Below are 12,656 nucleotides of genomic sequence, written 5' to 3' on the forward strand. Positions count from 1 at the left end.
TCATTGATGGTTTTACTCAAATTATGCATTTAGCATAGCAAACATTGATTTAAGAAAAACAAAATAATCACTCTCGACAAAGTATTGAAGACAATTTTAATTTGTTGAATAAATCACAGTACACAGACATGTTCCAACTCCAGCAAAGTGCATTTAAAATAGTGACATTTTTACCACTTCTAATTTATCGTGAACATATCACAATTATTTTACAAAAAACACCAGAATAAAACTTTTGTTTTCAACTTTATTTAAGTTGTTTTTTTCCCCCACTGGAGTTGCAAAGAAAAAACATCACAGCTGTGTTCGTTACATTTTCGTAAGACTAATACTGTATGTCCAAGACAAGAATTCAAGTTCAACTCAGAATAACGCATTTACTGTGCTGTCATATTCTTTTGCTTAGAGAAGGCATGTTTTTTACAGTCAGGTTTTAAGAATTAACATTAGACAAACTGTTAATAAAAAATCTGTTCCCATTTAATCAGGAAAATGCAGTGCACTCCAAAAGTATTTGGACAGCAAAGTAAAAGCTGTTTTGCTTTATAATCAAGCAATATGCATTTGCAATCAAAAGATTAATATTTATAAATATAATACTTTTGGGTTTTCCCATACATATAGTCGTATTAGAACAAAACATACTTTGTATTCAACCCAGTGATTTCAAGTATTGCAACACATTTATTATAAATATAATTCAGTGTGTAAAAATCAGTATTTTGCTGCCTAAATGTCTGAGGCAATAACTGCCCTCACCCCATTAAGTTCACCAGACTGTGTGTAATCATTTGAGATGGTTTTCTACAGCCATTTTTGAGTACCTGCCTAATCTTGGGAGTGATCCGATGTTAATAATTTTCTTCAGCATGTAAAATGCACAGTCAGGTGGAAAAAAAATTCCAAAGTTGCCTCACTGCAATTTGTGTTATAGGAACTAATAAAACATAAATCATAGAACAGAACATTATGACATGTACTCTTATAAATTGATTCATAATTAGAAACTGTGGCCTTGTCAAACCTAATAAGGTTGCAAAATAGTACTAAAGCTACTTAATTTTTCAAATTGCTCTGTTAAGCAGTCAATTAAGTCTCAAAAAGTTCACAATATTTTTCAGAATTTATACATTGTCAGAATTTGGCCTTTTTAGGTAAAAAGGTAATATCCTAAGAAGCTGAAGACTGAAATAGATTAAAAATAAGCACCTCTTTATGCACAATGTACAATTCACTACATTCATCATATTATAAAGCTATTTACATTTCTGTGAGAGTAGAAATATAGTATTTTAGAATTGCAAGCTACTATAGTGCTATGTATTATGAAGTGTTTGAACACTGGGAATTCTGTTTGAGAACTGCATGACGTTTTTCATTTTTGTTTTTTTCTTGTTCTTCATGGGCTTGTTTGAGGATGTCAGCAAAATCCTGATTAACAGGGCTGTCCTCTACATAGGCACCTCCAAATGTTTCTATCTTGGACCAGTTGTGATCCTTTTTTGTGGTGAGATCAATCACATAGGTTCTCCACTGTGCCTTTCTGTCATGAACCTAAAGATTCAGGATTAAAGAGGAAGACAGTTAGATTTGCAACTGCAGAAACGAGATAAAATGAGAAATGCAATGTTCAACAACAAACGTCAAAGCGTTGAAGTCACCCAGCTATGTTCAAAATCTATTTAATAATCAGGAGCACAGACTGACAAAAGTATCTGTAGGCTATAAACAATAAAGAACATCTGCTGTAGTGATAAGGTAAAGCACAGCTTTACTACACTGTTGTTTGGCAAAGCAACTGTAAAAAACCTGAGGAATACATAAAAAAGGTCATGTTTAGAAATACGTTCAACAGATATTTTTTTAGAAAAACTGAATTTCATCCAGGGCTGGCACATTGGCTAGCACTGATGCCTCACAGTGCAAGGGCCCTGGGTTCAATTCCAGACCTGGGGTGCCATCTGTGTGGATTTTGAATGTTCTCCCCACGTTCGCATGGGTTTCCTCTCACAGTCCAAAAACCTACTGGTAGGTTAATTGGCTTCTGGGAAAATTGGACCTGGTGCGAGTGTGTACATGTCTGCGTGTCTGACTTGCAATGGACTGGCGTCCTGTCCTGGCTGTATCCTGCTTTGTGCCTGTTGCTTGCCAGGATAGGCTCTGGCTCTCTATGACCGTGAATTGGAAGAAGCACTTATAGAATTGGTGAAAGAATGTCAGCCAACTTTAATAATGGACAACATGCTTATAGACATTACACAGAAAGTATTGCAGGTGGGTATATGTCCTAAGGTTTTTGAAGTTGTCACATTGCTGAGACAGGCCGACAGGATATAGAATTCCACACACCCTTCACTGCTTTTATCTCCGATTTGAAACTGAATGTTGGCCACAGTAGGGATTAACCTGTGTTGCTGTGAGTTTGTTGGTAAGGCTTTTGAGACTAATAACAGTTGTACCGCGGTAGTACAATCTTCTGACTGCAAACACTAGTAGCTCAGTACCCAGAATTCCTTCAGGCAGTCCATCTAAGAATTCTTCCAAACTAACAAAACTGAAAGGTGAGAACGGCCTCTCACTTACTGAACTGTATATCTGCTTACATCCAAGTGGCAGAACATTCAAACAACCTGTGGGCTTGAGGACGCTTATTTCATTAAAAAAATTTACTTAATAATGCAGAAAAAAGAAATACAATATTTATGTTGTTAGAGTGGGGATCTGTATCTGCCTGTAAGCTGAGATGGAGCATGTAAAAAGTAATGCTGTACCACGCTGAAAAGTAAAAATGAAGAAAACATGTTTTGGATGTGGAGGTGATTGATTTATATAAGGTAATGCTTAAATTGTGCCTAACTGAAGCTTCAGTCCATTATTTCTATAAGCAGAAAACACAAATAGATTTATGTTATGCCTGGCATTTCAATTTGAGAAGTCTTGTCAATTGTTTTCTAAGAAGAACACTGTAGCGTTATCCATCCAGCGTCCCTTACCGCCACATGTCTCCTCAGAGTGGACATGTCCGTGAAGCTGCGGTCACAGGCTTTGCACTTGTAAGGCTTCTCTCCTGTGTGAATCCTCTGGTGACGCCGGAGAGCTCCCTGCTGAGTGAATGTCTTCCCACACTGCTCGCAGAAATAAGGACGAGTATCTGAAAAAAACATTAAAAGTCTCATTTGCAAGTTTTCAATAAAATCTTGATTTTATACAAATTAAATAAAGGGTTAAGATACTTAATTGGCCTAAGATTAGCCAGTTCCTGTTTTGATGCATGGGTTCAATGTTCATTTTTCACATAAAGTATTGACAATAGAAGTCTGTTGCTTTAACATTTGTGTATAAAACACTGAACACAGCCACTCCTAATTACTATTGGTACTGTAATAACTGTTAATTATCATCATTTTTAGACGTTTTACATAAAAAAATATTCAACCTACTGCAGCTGAGAATCATGTGGTACAGTTACAAAATGGTGTTATGTTTCATTTTTCTAACAAGGACATGTATAATGTTGAATGACTAAGGCATTTTCCTTACGTTAAGGAGATATTGAAGAACTGCTTGTTCAAGAACTTCAGAAAGAAAATGAAGTAACTGGTTTATACTTCATGGTGATGAGGGTGTCATGAGTTTTTTTTTTGTCTGTGCAAGACTTCATTAAATTTAAGCAAATATAGGGCAAAGAGCAATCGGAGAACAATTAATATATGAATCCAGAGTTAACTGTGAAATGTTACAAAGAAGTCGAAAGGCCTCAAGACCATATTTACAGCCCGGTGACTTAGAATTAAAGAACATGAGAAATGGTAGAAATAGGATGATGCCAATCATCCAATTTCAATCTTGTTTCTAACATCTTACAGCCAGCCATTTCTTAAAAGCGTCAGTTTAAAAGAGTGTTTAACTCCCCTGTTTATTTTTGCTACTGAGTGTGAAATATTTGTCTAGTTATCCCCATCTATACCCTTTAGGATACATACTTGACTCCTATCCCCTGCAAACTTTATCATATATTTTTAACTAAATGCACACAATACTAACTTCATATTTTATTCAAAACTTTTATTCATTCTGAGGACTTCTAAAGGTAAGTTATATATGTTACAGTACATGTTAGCCAAAGAAAAAACTAAAGAAAAAATTACATATGCTGATTACATATGAATTCAGACCCTTGAATTCAATATTTCGTGAAGCACCTTGTGCAGCAACTAATGCCAAACATTTTTTAATTTTAAGTCTCTATCAACTTTGCACGCTGGCTTATTACAATTTTTGCCCATTCTTTTTCGCAGGTTTCCTCAAGGTTTCTTAGGTTGTTTAGGGATTCATTATGGACAGAGGTCTTTTAATATTTCCAGAGATTCTCAATAGGAAAGTCAGGACTTTGAGCCACTCAAAGATGCTCACATTCTTATATTAATGCATTCCAGTGTTACCTTGTGCTTTGGAGCATTCTATTGTTTAGAACTTTCACCCAAATTTTAGGTCTTTAGTATACCAAAACAGATACTCCTATAGTACTATGCTCTATCCATTTTCCTTCAATCCTAACATGCTTTCCAGTCCCCGGGAAGGAGAAGCATCCCCATAGCATAATGCTGTCACTTCAACACTTGACTGTATGGATGGTGTTGACTGGATAATGTTCTATATTGGGTAACATTTGGCATTTAGACAAAAACATTCCAATTTGGTTCCAATTCAGTCTCAACTGACCACAACATGTTTTACCACAGTTTTTGCAGGATCACTCTGGTTTGTTGCAAACTCCATGCAGGCTTTGAGATGGATCATTTTTAGTAATGGCTTTCTTCTTGCCTGCTTACCATATACTGTAGACTATTTTTATTACATACTGTATTGTTGACTAATGTACATTTTTACCTCTGAACTCAGCAGCACTTTCAAAGTTGTTGTTGGCCTAACCCCCATTTCCTTTTTATCTGGTCAATTTGATGGAACAACCTGATCTAGACAGATTCTGTTTCTTTATGACTGAGGAGTATTCAGAGACTTTGATACTTTTGTGTGTCCTTCACTTGATTTTAAAGCTTCTTAGTTTTCACGGTTGAGCCCTTGTTTCAAATTCACTAGCTGACCAAGGAACCTCACAGAGTTAAATGCGATTCTGAAACAAGGTGAACTACTATTATAGCATAGCAGACAGAGGCCAGTCAACTATTTGTGTGGTTACTTACAGTAATTTGATTTTCCACACTTCAGCCTTCTCGACTTTTTCATTTTTCTATCATAATATCTATTAACTTCCTTTTGTTATTTAATGTTTGAAGTAGCCTGTGTATGTGACACATATTAATTACTATTTTAAAATGGCATGACCTCATGCTTTGAAGAAACAAAATGTGAAAACTGTGCAAAGGTCTGAATATTTTTGTAAGGCATGTGTGTGCTGCATCATGCACTTTTGACCAGGTACTCCTACTACCAGCATGCATCACGTTGCACCTATGAATGTTACATTTTATTTAATGTGTTTACCCAGTCATTAATACTATTTTCCCCCCTTTTTGCTATTACTTTGTTCCTTACCCCTCCTATTTTCATATCATCTGTAAATTTAACTAGCCTTGTAGTTTAAAGCGCAATGGGCCTAAACGAAATCACCAGGTCAGATCATGGCCTACATCCACCAATTTAGAAGTTGTGCCCTTAAATGACCTGTTCTCAAAACATGGGAATGCATTTCTGTGGACTCCTTTGCTTTTGAGAGTCAACCATTTATCAGGAATGAAATACTGTATGCCATGTTTTATGCCTTAGTGTTATCTACCAATTGACACCACTGAAAAAAAGGCTAAACAAACCTGAATGCACTCTGCTGTGCTGGACATAAGACGCACGAAGACCAAACGCTTTCCCACAGACTTCACACTTGTAAGGCTTGGCTCCCATGTGGCATCTTTTGTGACATTTTAGGTATTCATTCGTAGAAAAGCTCTTCTCACACACATCACATTTATATAGTCGCTCACCTGCATAAATAACAGCAAGTATATGTGTTGTTTAAAATACTTAGAACAAGTGCTGAACACGTACTTAAATTGGCGTGTTCCTATTTTAAATAGAAATACACCAGTCTTAACATTTACTCTGTTTTAAATATTGAGATCGTACGGATTTTCAGTAGTTTCCAATTAACTTAGTTAAAATTAGCTTCAGTAAAGAAAGAATGTAACAAAATAAAAAGGAAAGTTGAATTATAACATTGCAATAAATCTCACTAAGGAAAGCATCACGCATGCAGTTTTAGTGTGGGACAACATTTTACACTTTTTTCTCTAAATCAATTTTCCTCAGTGCGATAGAGACGAGACGTGAAAACGGAGTTTGCTGAGGAAGGTAGAGAGGCTGTGAATGAGAATTTTACCTGTGTGAGTCCTACGATGGCCATTCAGCTTGCCTTTGTCAGAGAAACTGATACCACACACCTCACAAATATATGGCTTCTCTCCAGTGTGACACCTGTGTTCAAGGTGAAAACACAACTCATTAACAACTGTCACTCAATGTAAACATTTAGAAAATTGCTAATTTTCACTTTGTTTAGTTACATAACTTATTACAGTGGGTTTACTTAAAATTATAGCTAATTGCTTATTCGTAACAGCACAATATTATGAGATGTGGATAGTCACAAACCACTGACTAGATCTGAATTTGGATTTTTAAAAACTACTCATAAAACTGAATTTTGGCTAAACAAATATATTGAAAATTCAATTAAATTTAACAGAAGATCCATTCTACATACTGATCACATTAAGGAGAATTTGTTCACAAAATGAGCAACTTAATTCTTGACAAAAGGTTCAACAAAATATTAGTTATGCTTAAACTGTAGCACAGTTACAGTAAATGTCATTTTGAAATAAGTTTAAATGGAAAAACAGTAACATACTCTTAATCCCTCAACTCTGAAGCAAAGACATTTCTGAGTGATTTTCATACCTTAACTATAGCGTGGAACATATATATGCATATAAAGTCATGTTAGGAAAAATGACATCTATTCTGAATATATCCTTTGTCATTGCAAACCTTACAAAATGGCAGCTATCACACATTCTTTAGAATTCTAATCAGTTCAAATACAAAAACCCTTCACTGCCAGAGTCACACAAAAGCTTTTAATATATGAAGGGAAAAAGAAAGTCCAACTGAATTCGAAACTAATAAGCACCTTAATTCTTGGTCAGTCATCCCTGATTTATATCCTTATAAGTCTCACAAGGAATATCACAGTTAAAACAAAATATGGTAAAACCTCAAAAAATCACTTTTAAAACATGGAATATGAGGAAGGCACACCAAGGAAAAGTAAAGCAAAAACACTGTGAAAATTATGCAAATTTTAGTGGTAAATGATCATAAGGGAACACAACCTGCAGGTTTTACATGGTGATGAACAGAACTAACCTCATGTGGATCTTGAGCTGCGATGGTTGAGCAAACCTGCTGTTACACACAGAACACTGGTATGGTTTCTCTCCAGTGTGAGTCCTCATGTGAAAGACGAGAGCTGTTCGGGAGCTCAGGATCTTCCCGCAGACGGAGCACAGCGGCCTCTTGACCCGGCCTTCATGTTTGCGCACATAGTGAGCGCGGACGTCCCTCTTACGCTTGAAGGTGGCACCGCAGAGGGTGCAAGCGAACTGGCGCTCCTCTGTGTGAACGCATGCCCGATGTTCCTTCCAGCAGCTGTAGTTGGCAAAGGACCTTCCACAGGTGTCACACTTGTAGAATTTCTCCGGTTGGCATTGATGAACCTCCAGGTAGTGAGCCACAAACCTCCTCCTCAGAGTGAACTGGCTTTCACATTTATCACATTTGATGACATACCGTTCTTTTTTGGATTTCAGGACCAGGGGCTCTGACTCTTTTTTCTGTTCCTCTTCACTGCTGTTCTCATCCTCCTTGTGATCTTCCTCGAAATCTGACCCAGAACAGGAAGGATCAACATCTTCTCTTTCATCATGATCATCATTTACATCACACTCACCATTCCCCCCTTCTATTAGTTCAGGTGGACTATGATTTCCACTCTCTCCATCACCGTGAGCCCCATTTTTATACAACTTTACTGCATGTTCTGCAACACCTGTCCCCCTCACATCTGTCTGGCCGTCTGTTTTCCTCTCATGCTCACAGTGTAAATCAGTATCTTTTGTTGTATCTGCCTCCTTTATAGTACTCTCTTTTTGTGTTGATGGTGTACTACACTTTCCTTCAATACCAAGTGTCTCATTACTGCAGACAACAGTCTTCTTATCGGCTATGTCATAGATTTCTTCATCGTTTACAGGTTGTCCATCATCTTGTACAATATTGGCTGATGCATCATCCTCATTTGAAAGAACATGTTTCCAGTAAACAGGTTTGGACTTCCGCTCTTTAGCACATAGATGAATTTTCCTGTAAGAAAATTAAGACCTATAGTAGATCAGAATATTAAAACAAAGAAAATATTGCACGGTCATCAAAATTTGAAATTGTTTTTATACCCCTGAATTTCCTGTTATCAGTAATCTTGGTTTACATTTATACATCTTTTTACCATTAAAGTTATTCATAAAAGATACTCAACTTGCAGGTCGTAGGCATTTGGGCAAATGCATATATCTGGATTAAGAATTGGTTTTAATCGAAAAATAGGTAATACAGATAGGATAATACTCCAATCGGGGTTACATAATTAGTAGAGTATCACAGGTACTTGATCAATCATTATATCAATAATAAAGATTCTGTTATAGTTAGTAAAATAGTTAAGATAGATGCTGATACTAAAACAAAAGAGCCAGAAAATGCCGTAGAAGCAGCAAATGAAATTCAAAAAGATTTAGATAAAATTCAAGACTGGGCAAAATCCTGAAAGCTGATGTTTAATAAAGACAAGTGCAGAATAGTACATATAGGAAACATAAACCTTACTCTATATATATATATGCATGCATAAATATATGTGGATAGAGTCAATCTAGACTTAGGTGTGTATCTAGCGCACAACGTGACCCCGGTCTTAAATCATTTTTAGCTACTGACATGACTGAAGCCATTTTTGGGGCTCTGCAGCATACTGAACTTCCAACACATCATCCCACAGAGCTGTTTACCTCACATGTGTGTTGAAGGAAGATTTCTGCGCAAAGCTGGCAGCACAGTCTGTGCACTTGTATGGTTTCTCTCCTGTGTGAATTCTGATGTGGACGGTGAGTCCACCCTTTGAACTGATGGTTTTGTGACAGAAAGGACAGACCTGGGGCTTTCTCTTTTTCTCATGAACCCTCCTGGTGTGGTCGTTAATGTCTTTGGGGCGTTTGAATCTCTTGTCGCAAACGGTGCACGCGAACAGGCGTTCGTTGCTGTGGACTGTCATCCTGTGCTGCCGCAGGTTCTGATGGTTTGAAACTAGTTGGTTGCACATGTCACAGCTGTACTTCACTAACACGCTGACCTTGTGCTCTCTGCTCATGTGCCTCTGGTACTGCTTCACAGAGTTAAATTCCTTACTGCATTTGTCGCAGACATAGGTTTCTTCATGCCATTTCAGCACCCTTCTGAGAGGCTTCCCGCCTGCACAGCTGGACTCCTTTTCCTCATGCTGTGGCTTTCTGACAACCAACCTTGTTTCCCACCCAACTGGGTCTTTCAAAGATGTTTTATTTTGGGAATCATCACACCCCTTCATGTCACTGTCCTTCTCTTTAATTTCTGCAGTGTGCGCAGATGGTTGTGAGACCATCTTATGGAGCTCCCCATTCTCTTGGCGTTTATCTTCTTTGAGCTTTGTGTCTGAGGCCTGGTCTAAGGATGAGCTCTTGGATCTCCAAAGAATACCTGGTGGAGATAAATCCGACTTGGTCGCTAAACACTGACCAGAAATGGAGCCCACACAAGCCTCAAGAAGATCACTGCAGTTTAGCTTCTCTGCCACTTCTTTTAATCCCAGCAGTTTAGCTGGTGAAATCTCCACTCTAGCCGTGTAGATGAATTTCAGAAAAGCAGCAAAATCCTCAGTGCTGATATCATGCAATGTCACAGTGGTCATTTTGTCACCAGAGAGCTCCTCGCTTAGAAACAGCTCCCGGAAATAACTGCTGGAAGCTGCCAGGACAACTCTGTGGGCTGAAAACTCCTCATGGACGCCATTTTGTTCTGTATGTACAATCACATCACACAGATACCCAAACTCATATAGGGAATGGAGTGCAGTGAGCAGGTTAGCAGCCATGCCTTTGGATTCCATGGTGATTTTAATAGTCTCCATTCTGCCAAAAGAAGTACAAAAAATCCACAGGTTATTTAGGTTATTTACAAGGAAAATAGGATTTTTGACAACGCACCCTATTAATGACGTGAACACCTTCAAAACAATATACTAGGATTCCAAGTGACAGAATAAGTTCAATTAGTACAGCTTTATTTTTAGTATACAGTCTGGTGTACTTGCATTCAGACTAAAAGCCCCATTCTTACTAATATATATTTTCTCCACTTCTGATAAATCAGAGAGATTTCTACAGAAATAAGAAATTACATCCAGTGTTTTTAAACAAGTTCATTTTCTAGACTTTTTAAGACTCTGTTGCCACAATGAAAGTGTTTAATATAGTTAGAAGAGATATTACTGTAAAATAAATGCAGTTTAACAAAACATTTATCACATTTAACTAATTTATTACCTGTAACGGAGGGTACCATTTGAAGTGTGTGAAACTACAAGAGTCCATCTTACAACATCCTTTATCATTTTGGTTTTCGCTCCTATTTTAAGTCCTTTTTATTTGGCAGAAACTAAATCTCTAGACTGAATGGATTTCTTAAATCAAAAAATGTCCTTAAGAATATTTTATAAAACAACAAAAGAAAAGCTATAATCAGCATTAAAACAATTTGGAACAGTAAGTAAAATATCACATGCCACAACAAACACAATAACCCTGAATGAACAGTGATGCTACTTATTATTTTAAAGGATTACACATAGTAACATAGTGAAGTCTGTCAAGAACTACCATTTCCAATTAATATTCAGATTTTTGTCCTGTTTTATTTTCACAACAACCATTTCCTTACCACCTTATGAATTCTAGCCAGTTAATTGAAACATTAAGAGTAAAGAAGTTATTAAGATCATAAAGACAATATCACGGACACTGTATTATACATACTGTATATACTATATAATGTGCACCGTGTGTTGTGTGTATAGACTACCCGTGCAAACACACTTTCAAAACATACTGTATATATAGTAATATACTGCATTTTATGCAGCTGGATACACGTTAAAACAATTTGGAAAATCTAGTCACAAGGCACCGAATAATACTAATTATTAGGTACCCCACGGAACAGTAAACTTCTGTAGTACTGCATTGTATGTCAACTTGTGCAGGTTAGTTTTTTGTCTGTCCCCTAATCAAAAACACAGTCCTTTCAAAATCATTGCTATAATCCACACACTCTAGCGCATTATTTATATATATAAAAGCTTTGCACAAAACTTACCCGTTTGTTATTCTAAGAATATCCTTCCTTTCATGAAAATGAATGGAAAAATACACCTTCGCTAATAGTGGTGTTCAGTACCGCTAACGCGGTTCATCCACGCTTCATTACGGCACAGGATGTGAACGCATGGTCAGATTACATATGTTAAATTTCAGTCTCTTTACAGTAGTCTGGTTACGTTCAGCAGCGTCGATTTGTATGCATTTGGATGTGCAGAAATCCTGCTCTGCTGTTCACTGTAACCAATTGGCAAACGTAACCTGCCACAGTGTGACTGTGAAAGCAATCGAGGAGCCTTAATGCGACTGTAAGTGAAAGTGAAAACGCAGTGCAGCAAGGCCGCCACACACGGAAGATTTCCGGGGCAGCGTTGCTTTAATGTCCCCGTGTGGAAATGCTTGAGGCTGTGATTACAATCTAAACCTACATTTGCCGTATTCTCAGTCACCAATCAGAAATGAGCTAGTGAGAGGTCACAGAAGACATTTTTACGACGTTAGTAGTTGTGGCAGGCGGCATATTCGTATAGCAAACTGGTTTCACATAAGGCTTTGTGGATATAATGTTCCAATAAAGTTTTTATACGAAATAGTTATTTACGTAGTTTACTGTAGGATAGTAATATAACACACGATTTTGGAACCTGTCCATTTTTACAATACTATTGATATTTACTTTACAATTTACAATTTTTTTTGAAGGGTTGTTTCACTAAGGCGAAACCTCACCATGGGCCATAAAGGTGTTTAATTCAGTTACGCTAACATTTTCCGAAACTCTCTTACCAAGTGGTTGGAAAGGGTGTTTGAAGGTAATCTCCGAATGCTGATGGAACACGTTTCTATCCTAAAACGAATACAATAATTATAATTGTTTTAAAAATAATTTTGTTTTATAAGGCTTATACAAATGTATTTGAACCAAGTGAAAATGCTAGGTATAAAGGGTTTTTTAATATTTGGTTGGAGTTTATATTAAATGAGTTGTATTTCACAAGTATTTTTATTTAGGACTGCACATTAGAAAATCATGAAGTATAAAAATATACTTTCAATGTACTTTGCAACAAATCTATAGAGTCATTTTAAATTTCTTAAGGTTACGTTTTAATTAAA

General features: G+C 36.8%; 1 protein-coding gene across 2 annotated transcripts; it reads right to left on the reverse strand.

Moving 5' to 3' along the window:
* Window positions 1-82: 82 nt before the first annotated feature.
* Window positions 83-11,932, reverse strand: LOC148674885 (uncharacterized). 2 transcript variants are annotated; one of them, XM_088625612.1, is made up of 7 exons: window positions 11,539-11,932; window positions 9,141-10,295; window positions 7,444-8,439; window positions 6,395-6,489; window positions 5,832-5,999; window positions 2,994-3,151; window positions 83-1,554 (listed from the first exon to the last, which is right to left on the reverse strand). In XM_088625612.1, the coding sequence occupies exons 2-7, from the start codon at window positions 10,292-10,294 to the stop codon at window positions 1,324-1,326; spliced, it is 2,802 nt and encodes a 933-aa protein (XP_088481738.1). In that variant the 5' UTR covers window position 10,295; window positions 11,539-11,932; the 3' UTR covers window positions 83-1,323. The 2 variants fall into 2 exon arrangements, with proteins under 2 accessions (XP_088481738.1, XP_088481737.1); XM_088625611.1 differs by lacking the exon at window positions 11,539-11,932 and adding an exon at window positions 10,710-10,850.
* Window positions 11,933-12,656: the final 724 nt, after the last annotated feature.

This window comes from Lepisosteus platostomus, chromosome 3 (assembly GCF_059453375.1).
Source record: "Lepisosteus platostomus isolate fLepPlt1 chromosome 3, fLepPlt1.hap1, whole genome shotgun sequence".
NCBI lineage: Eukaryota > Metazoa > Chordata > Actinopteri > Semionotiformes > Lepisosteidae > Lepisosteus > Lepisosteus platostomus.